The sequence below is a fragment of the Pan troglodytes genome, chromosome 5 (genome assembly GCF_028858775.2).
Source record: "Pan troglodytes isolate AG18354 chromosome 5, NHGRI_mPanTro3-v2.0_pri, whole genome shotgun sequence".
Lineage (NCBI taxonomy): Eukaryota > Metazoa > Chordata > Mammalia > Primates > Hominidae > Pan > Pan troglodytes.
The window spans coordinates 27,138,658-27,158,856 of record NC_072403.2 but is presented as its reverse complement, the minus strand read 5'-3'; the positions used below and the strand labels follow the sequence as shown (position 1 = coordinate 27,158,856).

Genomic DNA, 20,199 nt, shown 5'->3' with positions numbered 1-20,199 from the left:
CTATGGTTTTAATTGTTTGTGACATGAACTTAGCAGCGATGAAGAATTTAGTCTCACATAAAGTTTAATAAGAAAAAAAAAGGAACAGAAAAAACTGCTTGGGAGCCAGTACCTTGGGGGTGGAAGGAAAAATAGGAAGAAACACACCCTCATTTGCTTCTAGCATGGTTAGCTGACCTGTCTGAAATTAGACCCACTTTCAAGTGTTTTAACTTAATTATTAAGCCATTTCTTAACCTCATGAATGTAGTTTTCATGTGCTTTCAAATCTGGCCTTGAACTAATAGACCCTTTCACTTCAGTGGTTCTGGAAATGAATGTCAGATGGAGAGGAAAACATTTTAACTGTGTTTTTCCAAGGGTCAAAGCTCTGAAAATATAGTATAGTTTGTACATAAAACTCAGTACACCTGAATATCCTGCTGGCTTTTGTCTGGTAATGAAGCAAACCATGCCACCCTTTAAAACTTCTGCTTCCTTTCCAAGTGCGGTCAGCTGTGTCGGTGCTGAGCTATCTAACTGCTCAAATGAATCCATTCTCAGGATCAAAGTCTCAATAGATGAGAAACAGGTGGCACTAAGGCACCCTGGGGCAGCCTTCTCTTAACTTGTAAGAAGGAGAATGGTAAGTCCAGGCCTCCATTCTAGAATATTCTCTTAAAAAAAAAAAAAGACATAAAGAGTAAGAGAAAGAAATGTCTGTCAGTAAGAATGGCCAACGCTGTAGTAGTATTATTGGAATCTCCTTCTGTTAATTTGTCATTCTCATGGAGGAATCTCAGCAGTTGGTCTGGTTTCATCTGCCATTGTCAGAAATCTATGGCTGATGAATACAACATTTGAAATGATAAGATATTGGGCAACTTTTACTTCACAAGTTAAAGTAAAATAATGCCTTGGCATGCACCACAAATTAATAATGAAAATAGTAGTCAATATTTATTGACTGCTAAGCCATTTCCATGTATATCCTATGAAGCAGGTAGTACTATCACTCATTTACATAGGGAGAACTGAGGTGGAGGGACACTGAGTAACTTGCCCAAGATCATATTTTTTGTAATAGTAGAATCAAGATTCAAACCTGGGTAATCGGAATCCAGAATTCATGTTCTTAATTGCTATACTATAATGTACAGTGAAATCCATGAACGCAAAGTACTTTTTTTTTGTTTGAGATAAGGTTTCATTCTTTCACCCAGGCTGGGCTGCAGTGGCTGCCTGCAGCCTCAACCCTCTGGGGCCAAGTGACCCCCCACCTCGGCCTCCCAAGTAGCTGAGACTACAGGTATACACCATCACACTCGGCTAATTTTTTTAATTTTTATAGAGATGAAGTCTCCCAATGGTGCTAGGCTGTTCTTAAACTCTGGGGTCAAGCACTCCTCCTGCCTTGGCCTCCTGAAGTGCTGGGATTACAGGCGTGAACCACTGCATCAGGCTGCAAAGTACTTAAAAAAAAAAAATTTAAAGTAGGCCGGGTGTGGTGCCTCACGCCTCTAATCCCCGCACTTTGGAAGGCTGAGGCAGGTGGATGACTTGAGGCCAGGAGTTTGAGAGCAGCCTGGCCAACATGGTGAAACCCTGTCGCTACTAAAAATACAAAAATTAGCTGGGTGTGGTGGTGCATGCATGTAGTTCCAGCTATTCCAGAGGCTGAGGTACGAGAATCACTTGAACCCAGGAGGCGAAGGTGGCAGTGAGCCGAGATGGCGCCTGGGTGACAGAGTGAGACTCTGTCTAAAAAGAAAAAAAAAAAATTAAAGTAAAAGAAATCAAAATAAAAGCCAGGAAACCACTGCTTTTTAAAGTGATACTTACTGAATTCTTTCTTTAAAATATTTAATATACCTACCATGCATGGTGCACTTTGTCTACATGATTTAACTTAATCCTCTGCAAATCAGTTGTTAGCTCCATTATACAAATGAAGACACTGTGAGTCAAGAAAGTTGTACTTGATCATAGCAACTGTCACTGTAATTTGAACCCAAACCTGACAGACTCCAGATCCTTTCAATCTTTCACGATGCTACTCTACTTCTTTCTTTAAAGCAATTTTTACTACTAAGAATGAATTCAATGAAAAAAAACTTTGCAATCAAACTATTCATAAGTTTAAAATTAGAAGAGAAAATGCTCTTTTCTATCTCGTACCAGGCAAAGAATAGTTCTGCCTTCTTAAGAATCAATCTTAGAAATGGTAAGATTCAAGCGATGTGTTATAACGTAGGCCAGACAAGAAGAACATTAGTAGTAAAACTAGTTAGCCTTTATTAAAACAGACAGCAGTAATGTTCACATTGTCGCATATTCCTAAGAGAGACAGATCTCTAATGCCATTTTTAACTGAACCCACAGAGAAGATAATTAAAACTGCCCATTTTCTCATTTTTTTCCCTCTCTCTCTTACTTATTATTTTTTTGTATCCAGTGTAAGTTTACTCTGGTATACAAAAAGAAACTGGTGTCCAGAAGTTATCGAATAAGACTCCTGCAATTAAAATGGGCAAGGCAGTATGGACCTCGGCTTAAAAATACAGGCTTGACCGGTCCGGTGTGGTGGCTCACGCCTGTAATCCCAGCACTTTGGGAGGCTAAGGCGGGCGGATCACAAGGTCAGGAGATAGAGACCACGGTGAAACCCCATCTCTACTAAAATACAAAAAAAAAAAAAAAAAAAAATTAGCCGGGCACGGTGGTGGGTGCCTGTAGTCCCAGCTATTTGGGAGGTTGAGGCAGGAGAATGGCGTGAACCCGGGAGGCAGAGCTTGTGGTGAGCCGAGATCGCGCCACTGCACTCCAGCCTGGGCGACAGAGCAAGACTCTGTCTCAAAAAAAAAAAAAAAAAAAAAAAAAAAGGCTGGGTGCAGGGGCTCACGCATGTAATCCCAGCACTTTGGGAGGCCAAGGTGGGCAGATCACGAGGTCAGGAGATTGAGATCATCCTGGCTAACACAGTGAAACCCCTTCTCTACTAAAAATACAAAAAAATTAGCTGGGCGTGGTGGCGGGCTCCTGTGGTCCCAGCTACTCCGGAGGCTGAGGCAGGAGAATGGCATGAACCCAGGAGGCGGAGCTTACAGTGAGCCGAGATCAGGCCACTGCACTCCAGCCTGGGCGACAGGGCGAGACTCTGTCTCAAAAAAAAAAAAAACCAAAAAAACAGGCTTGACCCATGCGGATTAGGATGGCTACTATCAAAACAAAACAAAACAAAACAAAAGAGAAAATAAGTGTTGGTGTGAATGTGGAGAGACTGGAACCCTTGTGCACTATTGGCGGAAATGTAAAATGGTACCGCTGCCGTCAAAAACAGTATGGCAGCTCCTCAAAAGATTAAAAATAGAGGTACCATACAATCCAGCAATCTTATTTCTGCACAAATATCCAAAAGAATTGAGAGCAGGGACTCGAAGAGATATCTGTGCACCCATGTTCATAGCAAACATTATTCATAACAGCCAAATGGTAGAAGCAACCTAAATGTCCACCAATGGATGAATGAATTAATGAAATGTGGCATCCACATCCAATGGAATAGTATTTAGCCTTGAAAAGGAGGAAAATTCTGACACATGCTACAACATGGATGAACCCTGAGGACATTATGCTAAGTGAAATAAGCAAGTCACAAAAAGACAAACACTGGTGAGCATATGATTCCACTGATATGAGGTACCAAAAGTAATCAAATTCATAGAGGCAGAAAGTAGATTAGAAGTTACCAGGGGCTGAGGGAAGGGGGAAATGAGGAGTTATTGTTTAATGAGTACAGGGTTTCAGTTTTGCAAGATGAAAAGTTCTGGAGATGGGTTGTACAACAATGAGAACGTACTTAACACCGCTAACTATACACTTACAAATGAGTAAGACAGTAAATTTTATGTTACGTATATTTTACCACAATTAAAACACAAAAACAAAAACAAAGGCTTGAAAGTGGGGATATAAATCCTGGCTTCCCTCTTCTACCTTCAAATTTTGTGACTCCAGATAAGCTATTTATTGAATTATGGATGCTCAGATTCCTTATTTGTGAAATGGGGATAATAATAGTGCCTTCCTCTCAGGGTTATGAGGGCGATATGAGTGAACACATGTAGCATATTTAGCATGGTATTTGGCCATGATAAGCACGCCATAAATGTTGACTTAGGGTCCTAGCAGTAGGTATGGAGTATTTAGCCAATGACAATTATGGGTAATGATTTTAAAATTTGATAATATATTGTGATTATGTTTGTAAAAGGAATCTTTATCTTTTAGAGGTATTTACTAGTACATTTCTAGATGAAATAAAATGTAAATGGGATTTTCTTCAAAATAATCAGGGTTGGGGGAATAGGGGTAGATAAGAACACAGATGACATAAGATTGGCTGTCATCTGATGACTGCTAAGGGTGGGTAATAAGTATGCGGGATTATTATACTATTCTCTCTACTTTTGTATATGCTTGAAAACGTTCATAAAATTTCCATAAATAGATTTCCATAATGGAATTAAACAAAAAAATCCTTGATCCCAATCTTTGATGATGGCTTTCAGATAATTTTTCAAACTATTACATGGTCATGGATTTGGTATTGCTGACCCCACGTCCTGTCTATCTACAGTTTTTCTTCAGGAAAAATTAGGCTGCATGTGAGCACAAGATAAAAATATTGATGTTCTTAGCATCTTAAAACTGTGTTTTTCTCAAGTTTCCTATTCTTCTGCCCCTTTCACTAAAAATGCGCATATAACTTTCACCCATTCCCACCATCATTTTGATAACACCCTTCTAATCTGTTGTACTTCTCATCAGTTTCATCAAAAGAGGTCAAGTGATTAGCCAGGTGCGGTGGCGCACGCCTGTAATCCCAGCTACTCGGGAGGCTGAGGCAGGAGAATCGCTTGAACCTGGAAGGTGGAGGTTGCAGTGAGATCATGCTATTGCACTCCAGCCTGGGCGACAAGCAAAACTTCATTTCAGGAAAAAAAAAAAGAGGTCAAGTGAGACAAAATAAGTCCAAAGCACAGCATTTTGCTTTAGATGCCAGGGAGACCAAGGTGGGAGGACCGTTTGAGGCCAGGAGTTCAAGACGAACTTGGGCAACAAAGCGAGATCCTGTCTCTACAAAAAATAAACAGTATCAGCTGGGGCCGAGCACAGTGGCTCATGTCTGTAATTCCAGCACTTTGGGAAGCTGAAGTGGGCGGATCACCTGAGGTCAGGGGTTCAAGACCAGCCTGGCCAACATGGTGAAACCCTGTCTCTACTAAAAATAAAAAATTAGCCGGGCGTAGTGGCACATGCCTGTAATTCCAGCTACTCAGGAGGCTGAGGCATGAGAATTGCTTGAACTTGGGAGGTGGAGGCTGCAGTGAGCTGACACTGCATGCCACTGCACTCCAGGCTGGGCAACAGAGTGAGACTCTGTCTCAAAAAAAAAAAAAAAAAAAAAAAAAAAAAATTAGCCAGGATGGTGGTGCATGCCTATAGTCCCAGCTACTCAGGAAGCTGATGTGGGATGATTGCTTGCACCCAGGAGGCAGAGTTTGCAATGAGCTGTGATCACACCATTGCACTCCAGCCTGGGTGACAGAGGGAGACCCTCTCTCAAAACAAACAAACAAACAAGAACCAACAAAAGCCTTACTGTTTCTCTTAATGTAAATACCCAAATCAATATTCCTACCCCACTGGCCTCATGCTACAACACTATTTCTAGAGGCTCTGGCAGACCAGCAACCAACTGGCTTGCTCATCTTATCTGGGACTTTTGGGCCATTCTGGTTCAGAGCTGGGGTGGTGGTAGAACTGATAACACCATTTTCTAGGCTAGAGGAAAGGATGGGAGAGTAGAAAGGGTGCCCCAGAGAATTTAAACGGAACTGCCCTTTTAGACAGTAACACTATAGTTAAGGAACGAATAGAGGGACACTACATTTCCTTGTTTGTGTATTATCAATGGTGATGTTTACAATACTACCCTTTCCAAGAGGCAAACATGAAGGAATTAAACCAGGCAGAGTCTTTGAAATAATAATTTCCCCACTACTGCTACTTGCTGAGAAACCCTTTTCACTGTGGCAATCTAAAATTAACCTTGTAAAACACACTATGTGGAAAAACAAAACAAAACAAAAAATAAGCTGACTTCTTAAAAAATTTTTCAAAGTATTGGCTAACATATGAAAAGCCAAATCTCTAGCAATATAATTTAAATGCCAGGTTACACTGCTCCTTCCTGGCCACCCATACTATCTCCCAAGTATGATTTTTTTAATAAACAGCAAAAATGAATGGTTATGTTTATCAAGTTTTAGAGTTATCTCCTGATCATGCAGGCTGATGCATTTGGTAGGCTTTTGACAAAAGCTGGTCTATACCATTCCACTACGGGTTAGACGGCCATGCATGCAGATCCTGCATGGGCACTTGTCAAGCAAATGTGAATTATCACTGCTGTCGGACACAAGAATCCAGTGCCACAATCAGTGAGAACACAGACAATAGTATTGTCTTTGTTGCTATTGCCAGAGTGAAGCGGTATTCCCTTTATTTTAACAAACATGTCCTTGCAATTTATTTTGAGGAACAAGATTATACACAGATTAAAACAATTTCGGAATTACATGGCCAGATAAATATCAGTTATTTTTTTCCATATGTTAAATCACTGTTATATGCTTTTTTTTTTTTTAAGCGCTTAACAATTGTGTTGGAGAAAGGACATCAAATGATGCTTAGAAATGTGATACACATTTTCATTTCACACTCCATCAGCTTTTACAACTGTAGCTCAATGAAATGTGAGAGAGCTTGGCAAACGGCCATATTTACCAAGGTATAAAATAGGGGTCAGGTTACTTTTTTATAGAAAGAAAAAAATGTTTAATTTTCACTCCACATGACTAAAGTAGATATCCAGCTAACACTCTTCTGAAAGGCACCATAACTGCATATATGATATGGTTTAGTGCCTGTTCAGCTGTAGGTTTTTACTACAGTATAAACAGCTTTGTAAAGCAAGAAAACACCCCTTTCTTCATTCCCTTCCACTCAGGATCTACTGACATAGAAACATACTGGACCAGATCATCTTTTGGTGTCAACATTTTCACCTGCAAATAATGGCTTTTACCCCCTGCTTCTAAACTGGAAGCAGAAACAGCTTATTCCCTTTACAGCCAGAGAAGCAAAGCTATCGGCATCAGCAAAAACACATCTTTCTAATTCAGATTTCAATCTGTCAGAAAGGATTAAAGCCTCATGCATACATAAAAAGGGAACTATAAATGATAACAGAAACATGGCCTGGAATCACTGTGCTTCCACAGCTGCTGTTTTACTAGCAGGGTAGAGAGGAGAGCATCTTTTACTTACCTTTGTCAAACCTGAGACTTCTCCCTTTGCTAGCGGTTTGCTGATGGAGGGCGTGTACACTTTGGCATCAGATACTGGCTGCCCTTTCATAAAATGTTTGCCTGATTCATAGATGTCCACTTCAACCATCTTCCCCATGAACGCAGGGTTCTTTGGCACTAAAACCTTAAACACATTTGTTTCAGAGGCTTAATTTTTAAAAATAAACATTTTACTTTAGAACAGTTTCAGATTTATAGAATTATTGCAAAGACAGTATGGAGAGCTCCTGTATACCTAACTCCCAGTTTTCTTATTATTTACCGTCTTACATTAGTATAGTACTTTTGCCACAATTAATGAACCCAAATTGATATATTAACACTATTAACCGAAGGCATACCTAATTATCTAGGTTTCCTCATTGTCCCTCAATGTCATTTTTCTATTCTGGGATCCCCTCCAAAGTGGACTCTATCTTCTAGCTGCTTAAGGGTCTGCAGAGCCTGCAGGAAGGAAAGGCACTCCTGGGAGGGGCTCCTGGGCCCCTGGGCAGTGCTTTTCCAGTGCAGGATGTGCCTGATGTCCTGAGGCACGTGGAAGGCAGACCTGGGAAATCCCCCAGCAATCAGCCAGCCACTTCTGGACAGGCCTTTGATATCTCGCTCTTGGCTATTCCATGCAATGAGGAAAACCGAGACAATACTGATGAAAGCCTTATACTTTTAATACTTTCCAAGTGAGCTGTCAGAGTAATGGTTTGAAAAGACACTTCAAACAGGCCTGCGTGTTTGTGTCCGCGCATGTGTGTGCAGTGTTTTGAGGGAGAAGGAGGTACATTTGAAAGAACCTTCCAATAACACTGTACACTGCTGTTTGGAGCTAAATGACTCCTGAAACTAACAGCTGCCGTTCATTTCCCTTGCTCTGTTAGAAAAGGCATGTGTTTGTCAGTCCTGGGAATCTACCTCCATCTAGAACCAGTCCTCTGAAGGGTACTTTGGCTTGTTCGCAGGAAACTGTCAGGTGGTCTCTTTCCACTAGAGATTCCTGATAAAAGTACTTGTTTACTTCGAGCAAACGTTTCCCTTCCTTTGGGACCCACAGGTAGCTTGTGTGTGTGATGTCTCCCTTACACTTCTATTTTAGCACTGCAGCGACTTGCCAGTCTTTTCAAGTTAGAATCCAAAATAAATAGACCAGTTCTAATCCAGTAATACTTGGATATCTAGATATAATCTTCACCTCTGGAACTCATCTTATTTAGAAAAATAATTCCTAGAAAATCTTCGATATGCTTAGTTGTAGAGACAGAAAAGTCAGATGAGAGCCAGGAGTTCCACAGCCAATCTCTCTGAAAGGCAAAATTGAATCTTGGTCTGAGTTTGATTTTTATGACCACTGAGTACACTGCTTCATCAAAGTGGAAGAAAAAGGTCACCTGGGTGGTGAATTACTTAGGGCAGGCAAAAAGAACTAAAAGAGCTTTAGTGTTAGGATATAAAAAGCCCTTTTAAATCAGTTTTTATAAAATAAGAAAATCTCTAGACCAAACTAACCCTGGGAGATTTGGTACTATTCTGGGGAAAAATAACCCTCCTTGATCTGCTGCCTTGATCTGAATGAAGGGCTCAGTGTTTTCCCCTCCTCCAGTTTTAATAATTGGAAAAAGCCCGACTGCTTTAAATTGGAGGAAGCAGCTAACGAGGCATGCCACTGCCTTTAAAATGAAGGGAAAAAAGTTCCCTGCTGAGGCAAAACCCAGATGGCAAGAGAAAGGAGAGAGAAGAGGCAACCAAAATGCAATCAAGCTCCTCCCCAGGGCTGAGCAGAAGGTTGGCCTGAATAGGAAAATGGCCCTCTGGGGTATATTAATGAGATGGGGAAATGGGGAAGCGATGCAGGCCAGACATGGAGTGCTGGGAGCCCTTCCTCAACTGCAGTCTCCACCGGTACTCAACAGAGCACGTTTAGTCTGGGCTTTGAAAAGCTCCCCTGTTTCCTGGGGACGCACTGCCCAGTCTGAGATGATTCCCTGGGGAATGTCAATGCTAGGGGCCTCTTCAGCTCCTGCTTTCCTGCCTTCTGACACAGGCAGCCTGCTTCCTCTGCCCATCCCTCATCCGACTTGTCCACATTGGCCTTCAGCATCTTCTCAAGCTCTAATTCCAGCCATGACCCATAGCAAACATTTTCACCTCTTATCTGATAAGAAAGAAGCAAAAAAGTAGGAAGCTCCATTTGATTTTAATACAATCCAGAATGATCAGTGAAAATCTCCGTACGCCCATGACAGTCTCCCACACAGGCTATCATGAGATGGGAGACACAGGCTACCATAAGATGGGAGAGGAGGGCGTATCCCATCTCTTCCCTGGCCTTGGTCCTTGCCAGGGTCAATGACCCTGAAAGAGGCACTCTCTTTTCCTCAGTCACTTTTGAATTGCTCTCCCACCTGGAGGAGTAGAAACCCTGATGCTGAAACAGAAGTCAGGCTCCTCGGTGGGCAAAGGCAGGCCAACTTAGATGGCCAGGGAAGGAGGGCTAGTAATTGGGGGCGCCCCTAGGGATGGCCTTCAAAGCTCTCACAGTGAAGCTGGTTTGATCCTCACACTGGTCTGCACAGTTGTTCATACAATTAGAGTTGAGTCCAAGGAATAGACTCCTTTTCCTCTGCTCCCAGCATTTTTATTAAGGTAGAAGTTAAAAAAACAAATGCTAAAACTAAACAAAACTAAAAAACCAACCAACCAACCAACCAACCAACCAACCAACCAACTAAAAAAACTGTCCGGGTGATGTACCAGTGAGAGGAAATCCCTGCCCTTTCATGCTGCTGTCGCCCATGCAGACATCCTTCCTGTGGTCTGAGCAGGACTTTCCCCCCTGCTTTGCCAGGGTGTGGGAATTCTGGCAGTGCTAATTGCCTGGTTCCAAACGCCCAAAAGCCTAAAGCTGGTCCTGTCAAAGATTAATGTGAACTAAAATAGACTAAATACACCTATTCCTTTGTACAGAACATATTGTAGAGTAAGTCACAAAGATAAAGTCCATGTTAGCCTGGCTGGCTTGAAGCGATAAAACAGCCTTGTTGTGACAAGATTCAACACTCTCCCCTTTAAATGCCCTTTGCTTAAACTTTCAGAACTCTTTCTCACTTTGGAGAAAACTCAAGAATACTGAAGTGCCTCTTACCTGCTCATAGAATTGATTGTGTGCAACATAAAACTTGGAATCAAAAGATTCTTCTGTTACTAACACTTGTTGTCTTTCATCAATCTGTGGAGAGAAGAGGAGGGAAAAAAAGGAAAGATAAGGGTAAACACCTGTGAATCCAAAAATAAAAATAAAGGCTAGCCCAGCTAGGTCTGGACCAAGTAGCGTCTTCTTGAATTTAAAGTAGACTCTATATTGCTGGTTATTTAACAGCTGAACCCTGTTCAAATCACGGATTCAAATTTTTTGAAAGACATTAATTATCTGGCAACATAAAATTAGCATAGTATAAACTCTTATTTTCTTACATAACTCTGAAACAGAATTTGATCTCCTTCAACATAAGTAAGATAATTAAAGCTTCTATGACATACAAAAATCTTCTAAATATCACTTTGTTTCCTGAAACAAAGTTGCAAAACAAGCCAGAACAAGCTGCTTCTAATCCAAATTCATGAAAATATTTTGGCAATATGAAAGAATAGTAATAAACATTCATTTGAGTTATGAGGGATGTAACACTAAAGAAAATGCCTCGGAAAACTAGTCATTAGGACCTTGCACCTCCACATTTCATATCTTACATACAATTCTGAAAGTACTGAGTAATTCACAGAGCTATTTACTTATTATATACATTTTCTCTGTCACAGGCAACTGTCTCTTTGCTGCAGTCATGACCCCATGTTCATTTATTATTTTTTAAAGAGAAAGACAGCAAAAACATGGAATTGCTAATTTTCCACAGAATTGATGTACATTATGATCTAGGCACCCATTTTTAATAGCAAAGAAGTAAATCAGCCAAAACAATGGGTAAAGAAGTGTGACTATTCTAAGGAAATTCTATAATTTCCAAGTTTATTCTACTGTGAAATGCAGCATTTAAGGTATCAATTATTATTATTATTATTATTTTTTTTTTGAGACAGAGTCTCACTCTGTCACCCAGGCTAGAGTTCAGTGGCATGATCTTGGCTCACTGCAAATTCCGCCTCCCGGGTTCAAACGATTCTTCTGCCTCAGCCTCCCGACTAGCTGGGATTACAGGCATGCGCCACTATGCCCGGCTAATTTTTATATTTTTAGTAGAGACGGGGTTTTGCCATGTTGGCCAGGCTGGTCTCGAACTCCTGACCTCAGGTGATCCGCCTGCCTCAACATCCCAAAGTGCTGGGATTTCAGGCATGAGCCACCATGCCTGGACTCAGTTACTCTTTTTACAAGGTTGTCAAAATGTCTGATACAGCAAAACAACTGTACTGAATGACTGTGCCGGGGATTATTTTTACCATTGCTACTTAATAATTATGACGCCCCCAAATTAAAGCCCACTGGCAAGATAATTTTTTAAAATTCCTATTCTCATTTGTAGGGACTTGTCACCATGTTCAGGCGGTTACCATGAAGGAAACATAAACACAGCTGCACTAAATAGACCACCTAACAATTAAAAAACAAATCAAACTCCCCTCTCTATCATACAATGCCAGTACCTAAATACACCATAATTTACTATCTAGTTTACTATCTCATTCAAAATATAGCCCTCTTAGCCAAAAGTTGTAAGGTCTCTGAGATGACACTTACTAAAGACTCTTTTCACTGTCTGAAAAACAATGGAAGTTCTGGCAACATTAATCCCCTTAAAAAAATCAAGTGGCAAAAAAGAAATTTCCCCCAACTTCCATGTTGAGCTTCAATGGCTCTGTTTATCAAAAAGGGCTGGTGAATATTGGGTATCACTGAAGTATATTCTTCTAGAAGAAAACTTAGAATGTTTGCACACATTTCACAGTGTGAGTTGCTTATGACTTAGGATAAGTATCTGTCAATGGTTCTTAAGGAAATCTGCAATTACACTTCATTTAACATCAAGTTTTCAGGAAATTAACAACAATGTGAAATTGTAGAGCCACTGAAAACTATGCTGCTTCTTTCTTCTTCTTAGAATCAACGTGGAGAGTAAGGCCCATCATGTTTGGGCTGCTCTATTTCATCTGGAGATGATAACAACGACAGTAACATATACAGAGTTAAAAAGACTTGCTATGTTTCTATAGTAGAAAGCTGGGCTTTTAATCAACCATAAGAGAACTATTTGTAGGTGAGTATTTAACTATTATTTGCCAAAGAGACTCAGGAGAACCGCAATGTGCACTAATTCATAGTGGCAAACACCTTTTCAGTCATCCTATTTGTGTCCCCAGTCTCATTGGCAAGGCCCTTAAAAATCTCCAGAGTGGCCGGGCCCGGTGGCTCATGCCTGTAATCCCAGCACTTTGGGAGGCAGAGGTGGGCAGATCACTTGAGTCCAGGAGTTTGAGACCGCCTGGGTAACATGGCAAAACCCCGTCTCTATAAAAAATACAGAAATTAGCCGAGTGTGGTGGTGTGTGCCTATAGTCCCAGCTACACGAGAGGCTGAAGTGGAAGGATTGCTTGGGCCTGGCAGATTGAGGGTGCAGTGAGTTGTGATCATTCTACTGCATTCCAGCATTGGTGATTGAATAAGATCCTGTCTCAAATAAATAAATAAATAAATAAATTAATTAATTAATTAATAAAACATCTCCAGAGGCCAGGCACGATGGCTCATGCCTGTAATCCCAGCACCTTGGGAGGCCAGGGCGGGTGGATCACTTGAGGCCAGGAGTTCGAGACCAGCCTGGCCAACGTGGTGAAACCCTGTTTCTACTAAAAATACAAAAGTTAGCCAGGCATGGTGACATGTGCCTGTAGTCCCAGCTACTTGGGAGACTGAGGTGGGAGGATTGCTTGAACCCGGGAGGCAGATGTTGCAGTGAGATGAGATTGCACCCCTGCACTCCAGCCTGGGTGACAGAGTGAGACTCTGTCTCTAAACAAAATCTCCAGAGCATACGGAACAAAACTGAGCCTAGGAAGGCTAGGGCTTTGATCAAAAGCTGCTGCAATCCGTCCCCACTGCTTAAAATAAATATATGTATACATATATATTATAAATATATAAAACTTGCTTGAGCCTGGGAGTTGGAGGCTGCAGTAAGCTTTGATCATGCCACTGCACTCCAGTCTGGGCAACAGAGTGAGAACCTATCTCAACAAATGAACAAACAAAAAATAATAAATGCTTCCCTCAATATTTTTTAATGAATGAAGTCACACTGAAGTGAAAATCAAATATAACCTTTAAGAGAAACAACTATTCCAAATAATATTAAAGTCAACACTGAAGTTATGGAAGAATGAGTTCAGATGACATTCTGGAAGATGCAACTTCACCTTGGTTGCAAAGGAACTTGTGGGCCAAGGAAACATATACAAGCTTCAAATTTCTTTTTAAAATAAGCCACTTCCCCTACACTTTCTAGATGCTGTCTCTCCCACCCCATATGGTAGCCGTGTGTGGTTAAAGACCCTCACATAACAAAATTGAGAGTAATCATCCTGGCTTGCCATATCCAAACAGTGCCTCTGCTATCTGAGTATGGAAGTTCTAGTCATAGAACTAAGGCAGGGCATCTGCAGAAAAGTGGCAAGGCTACAGATATCTTCAGGACTCTAAGACCACACCACCCAGTTATCTATTATGCTGATGGCAGAGGTAGTCCACTAGAAGGGATCAGAATTTGTCTTAAAGAGACTCTACACTCATCTGAGAAGCAAACTTCTATGGCTGCCTCACCGTCACTGACAGATCCTTGCCTAACAGCTGAAACTACCAACAGGAAAAGCTTACATCACTGTGAAAAATGGACAAAATCCTGCAAGTAAGGAAGAGGTTGAAAACCATGGTTCTCATAAAATGTGTGACTGGCAGCCTGCTATGGTTTGTCCCTGACAAAACTCATGTTGAAATTTAATTGACAATGTAACAGTGTTGGGAGGCAGTGTCTTTAAGATGTGATTAGGTCATTAGGATCAGTTAATGTCTTTCTCCAGGGACTGAGTTAGTTCTTGAGGGAATGGGTAAGTTCACATGAGAGCCTGGTGTTATAATGTGAGGCTGCCTTTCGTGTGTGGTCTCTTTGAAAGCCCTTCTGCTTTCTGCTGAGTTGAAGCCCTCACTAAATGGGTTGCCTGATCTTGGACTTCTCAGCCTCCAGAATCATGAGCCAAATAAACTTCTTTTCCGTATAAATTATCCAGTCTTGGGTATTCGGTTATAGCAACAGAAAATGAACTAAGACAGAGCACAATATAATTGTTCAGCAGAAATGTTTAAGATACAACTGAAATTCTAAGTCCAAAGAATGGTCTGGTGGGTGGCGTCAAGAGAATTGTAACATTCAAGGATAGGAAGAAAGGGGAAAGTGATGGGTGGACAATGAAAGGTCAGAAGTAGAAGCACATAGTTCTAGCAGAACCCAAGGGAAAAAAGTCTGAAGAGGGTTCTTTGAAATCAACAGATGCCACATATATGGATTGGTCAGTAGGGGACAAAGACACAGGGTCTGAGTGAGATTATTTTTGAGATGAAAGAGACCTGACTATGTTTTGGGCCTTCACTTTCCTCATCGAAAAATGAGAGGTTGGTAGAAGTGGGACGGAAGTAGGGAGAAGAGAGTAGGGCTGTTGAAGGGGAGGTGGATTACAATATTTAAAGATCTTTCAATTATGAAGTTTAAGTCGTTGTTGAAGGTAGATCTGTAGGCTGCAGATCAGCACATCCAAAGGTTTCATGGGAATTAGCTGAAGGAAATTATGTACTCTAATCAAGCCTGTCTCTCTCTTGTTCTCTCTCTCTCTCTTTTTTTAAACAGTAAATGTATGCTTAGAGCCCTCTGCAAATTACAGCTACCTTCTTGGTGTACTTAAACCAACAACTTGATTTTCAATACAGTACCTGCCAGGAAACAATTACAAGGTGTCTCAAGAGGCTATTGAGTGTCTTGAAGTTTCCTTAAAGAAGCCTGCCAAAATCTCAACAAAGCTTGGCTGGGTGTGGTGGTAGTTCACACCTGTAATCCCAGCATTCGGGGAGGCCAAGGCAGGAGAATCATGTGAGGACAGGAGTTAGAGACTAGCCTGGGCCACATAGCAAGACCTCGTTTCTACAAAAAAATAAAAAAAATTAGCAGGGTGTGGTGGCGCACACCTGTAGTCCCAGCTACTTGGAACACTAAGGCAGGAGGATTGCTTGAGTCCAAGAGTTCAAGGTTGCAGTCAGCTATGATTGCACAGCTGCATTCTAGCCTGGGAGACAGAGAAAGATCCTATCTCTAAAAAAAAAAAAAAAAAAAAAAAGGAACTCTCAACAAAGTATTTTCTTGTAATCCTAAGAAAGATGTCCTTTTCCTTCTGATTTGTTTATAGGCATATAGTTTATGGCTGGTTAAATAAAATGATGTTTATTTAATTTCTGTAACATGCTAGAGGTTAAAAGCTTCTGTTGAGAATACAAATGCTATAGTATTTCCAAGGGAAACTCAGTTTCCATTTACAAAGCTTTGCCTTTTAAGAGATCTGTCAGGAAAGTAACTGATTGTAGTAACTTGATTGTAGCTCTCTGAAGTAAGGGACAATTCTTACCTTCAGAGCTTATTCCTTTACTGAATTCAGTTCTATGGACTTTTGAAAGTGGCTGTTGGTTCTGGCACCTGCTTTAACAAGCTAGGCATACTTTACAATTTATTCATCAAATGTCAGTAGAGAAAGTAATTTTTTCCTAGGATGTACAGAACTTCATTTCATCATTTTAACATTATTTAAAGACATTTTATGAAAAATGAATTATAAAAATATTCCTGTAAAACTATCCCTTGCTTTCTCTGACTCGGTCACTAAAGTGAAGGAAGGCGCAGGAAACGTCTCTACAAGACCCTGCATTACTGCTGACCTCTCAGGGCTGCTGGGAAACACGGCCCCCAGCTGTGAAAGAATGAGTGTGCTACAATTTTCTAGGCCTTGTTGAAAAGATATGAGAAAAGCTCTTATACTTTTTTTTTTTTTTTTAATGAAAACCACAAAGGCAGAAAATAAAAGCAGTATTCCCCTAGACAGACAAAGAAAGTAAGACGTTGGAGGGAGCTTAGCAATCTCTCTGATTTCACAGGGAGAGAACTAAGGTCTGGCAAGATGGGTGATTTGCTCAGTGGCAGTGGCAGAAGAAAGGGAAGTCTTTGAACTCTTCCCACTACTCAATGCTTCCTATTTAATTGCTAGCTGTGGAAAACTTACAACATCACGGATCTAATTCTGCAGTGTATGACTTTTCCTTGAGCAGAGAAACGTCTGTGACAAACAAATAGCAATGTTTTTAAATTCAATTTTGGGGTAGATTTTTCAGTAAGTTACATAATCAGCTAGCTGTGTCATTTGTGTCACATCTATGCTTAAATTTCCCAAGTGCCTGAAGTTGTGAAAAACATCAGTTCTAACCATATGGCCAGAGAGTGCAGATAAAACACACACTTGCATTTAAAAAGCAGTGGTTTCCAACAGAATTTGGTTGCTGAATGAATGGTCCTCAAGTACACTCTAAGTCACCATTTGCCCTGAAACAAACAATATTCTACAAGGCTATATAAGGATATAAAGAGAGAAACAGAATTGTGTGAAGAAACGCAGACATTACTCAAATTAAACAAAGACATCAGGGTATTTGGGCTAATACTTTTAACTCAGTAAGAAATGTTGCTTGCAAAGGTATTCTTTGGACTAGAAAAAGCAAAAGGTTTCTCTTAAACTCATATATGGCTTTAAACATAAACTGTATGTAAAGTTGCTCTTCTCTTTATAACTTTTTTTTCTTCTTACTTTCACTTTACTTAAACAGAAAGCCTGACGTGGCTTTGGAAAATAATGTCAATCAATTTCTATTCTGAGATGCTGAGTTACAAAAAGATTTCAATATTACTATTTAAATAGAGTAACAAAAAATTCACAAAGGACGTAGATATATGGACCTGTGTAAGATAGACATTTGTTTCTTGAAAATGGTGTTAAGGAAGAAAGAAACTATTTTGTTTCCCTTTAAGAGCTGCTGACAATTATTTTTTCTGTCCATTCTTTGCCTTAGGAAAAGAATGGAGATTAAAACACACATATCAGCCCGGGCGCAGTGGCTCACGCCTGTAATCCCAGCACTTTGGGAGGCCGAGGTGGGTGGATCACCTGAGGTCAGGAGTTCAAGACCAGCTTAGCCAACACGATGAAACTCCATCTCTACAAAAATACAAAAATTAGCCAGGTGCGGTGGCAGATGCCTGTAATCCCAGCTACTCGGGAGGCTGAGGCAGGAGAATCACTTGAACCTGGGAGGCGGATGGTGCAGTGAGCTGAGATCACGCCATTGCACTCCAGCCTGGGCGACAAGAGTGAGACTCCGTCTCAAAACAAAAAACAAAAAAACCCCCACACATATCAAAAGTTCCTGTAATCATTTACATCATGGTTCTAATAAACTTGAATTTTATCTGTGCTTATCCTACAGAATATTCTGACATGCTATTTCTGCAGCTAAGTTTTGTCTTTTATTGTAGATAATAAAATACAATTTTTCGACCTGACTGGTTTCTGAACGTATGACTCTGGGAAATGTCAAATGTCTTTCTTTAGCTCCAGTCAAATTAGTTTTTTTTTTTTCCCCCTAAGCTGCCTGGAACATGTTAAACACAAGGCTGTGACCTTCAACTCTGAAATAATATTTCTAGTGTCTGTGCAAAAGCCTGCCCTCACATACACCTTTAGACTAATTACTGCAGTGTAATGTTGCCAGTGAACCGCTGTAATTACACTTGGAGAAAAGTATGGTCTTGTTCTTTCCTAGCTAATGAAAATGATAACCTTTCCATTTTGATTCATCATTCACAACAGGCAGAGCACGCGATGCTGGGTCTCCTGGGTATACAGTAATTTTCCTGACTGTTTATGCTCACTTCTATTTTCTGGCCCTGCAGAAGCTGGAATTAAAGAACCAGGCATACTTATGCTAAAAACGGTCAACAGTAATAATAGCAATAACATTAAAATTTAATATCATCCTTACTCCACAATGCCATTCTATAATGAAATAGGGCCACGACACAAGAATGTGCGTCAAAAATGATGATAGCCCAGAAAACAAGTAATGAGCCTTTAAGTCCATCGTATTCAAAATGCTAGCCATCAATTTGTTGGTCTACTTAAGGGTTCTTAAGAGAAGATGTTGGACAGTTTATTCTCAAAGCGCTAGACTGGTAACTGATTCTTAAACAATGACAAAAAAAGGCATTCATTAGATTATTTGAAAACATTGTCCTCTGTGGAAAAAAAATTCTTTAGATACACTTATTAATGGATATAAATGTACTCAAAAGGGGAAGAATGTTCCTTTGAAGTGGAATAGCCATATTTTTAAGTATATATGCTTATGTATTAATTGCCATGGGTATCTTAGTAGCTTTATTTCTTCCTTCTTTGCATTTCAGAAATAACCTAAGTAGAAAGAAAAATTGCAAAACAATTTGGCTTTTCAAAAGTTATTCTTCCCTTCTTTGTGCAGTGATACAAGATACAAAGACCAGGCCCGAGGCAGTTCTACTGAATCAAATCAGACCATGAAGTTTCTTCTAACGAGAATCTCCTTGTGCTTTTCTTCACGCTGGTTGGTTTTCTTCTAGCCGTGTCTACCCCAGTAAGAGGAAGACAATCCGAGGTAGTCTCTTCCCAGCTGGGGGCAAAATCCCATTCTTAGTAACAAAGCTATTTTCATCTGCTGATCGAGAGCCAATAGTAAGAGCAAATAGTTACACAGGAAATGCCACACTGATGCCTTCCTGCCTGGCATCAGGGATCCAAATCTAGTGCTACCTAAACTGCCAGTTCAAAAAGCAGCTGCATTTTAACCACCTGCCTGTACATTCTGAGTATTCTAGAGCATTCAAAGGTATTGCCTATAAAGCTTTTTGTGGAATTAAAAAAAAAAAATTGTGGTAAGAACATATAACATGAAATCTACCCTCTCAACAAACCCGAACAAGTTGACCCTCCTATCACAGAGCCGGCACAAAGTACATCAGGTCTGTTTTTCCCCACACTGGGCAAGCTCTGTCATGCCCAGGCAGCCTGGGAAAGTGCTCAATATTGAAAACTGAAGTCCTATGGACAGATACTGCCAGTAAGATCTATCCAGGAGATCTGATTCATGGAAAGGGCCCGTGGAGCCAACACTGGATATAAGTGTAGAACTTTTTTATGAAAAGCTCAAACCTAAAAATTGAACAGAATTTCCATTCACTTCCACCCCCTTGATCTATTCCCACTGGTCTCTCTCAGCCATTACTTGGCAAGTCTAGGCCAGTCTTCTTTGAGAGCAGATTCTCAGAAAGGGACCTACTCATAAAAGTAGGTTGTGCACCTTAAATAGATACAATTTTATTTGTCAGTTGAAAAGATGAAAAAGAAGAAGCCACAAAATACTTGGAGGAAATATAAATTATTAGACATGTAACATGTTGATGAAACATTTTTAACATAATGCTATGTTGCCATAAATGAGAAGTTTTTAACTACTGATTTAAAAAAGTATATTAAGATTGTCATAAACAAAGTCAAAAAGCAAATAGAAAAAATTGCAAGTATGACATATATACTAATGACATGTTATATGTTATATAATATGAAGAGCCTTTACAAAACAGTAAGAAAACAATAAATGTTCCCAAC

General features: G+C 40.3%; 1 protein-coding gene across 5 annotated transcripts in view; it reads right to left on the bottom strand.

Annotated features, from left to right (window-relative positions):
• CDKAL1 (CDK5 regulatory subunit associated protein 1 like 1) overlaps window positions 1–20,199 on the bottom strand; it is a 702,199-nt gene that overhangs the window by 23,697 nt on the left and 658,303 nt on the right. For all 5 annotated transcript variants that reach the window (XM_016954980.3, XM_063812805.1, XM_054685631.1 and 2 more), the window contains 2 exons: window positions 10,549–10,632; window positions 7,375–7,539 (listed from right to left, as the gene is read on the bottom strand). In XM_016954980.3, coding sequence (XP_016810469.2) covers window positions 7,375–7,539; window positions 10,549–10,632 — 249 coding nt within the window. The remainder of the gene's footprint in view (window positions 1–7,374; window positions 7,540–10,548; window positions 10,633–20,199) is intronic.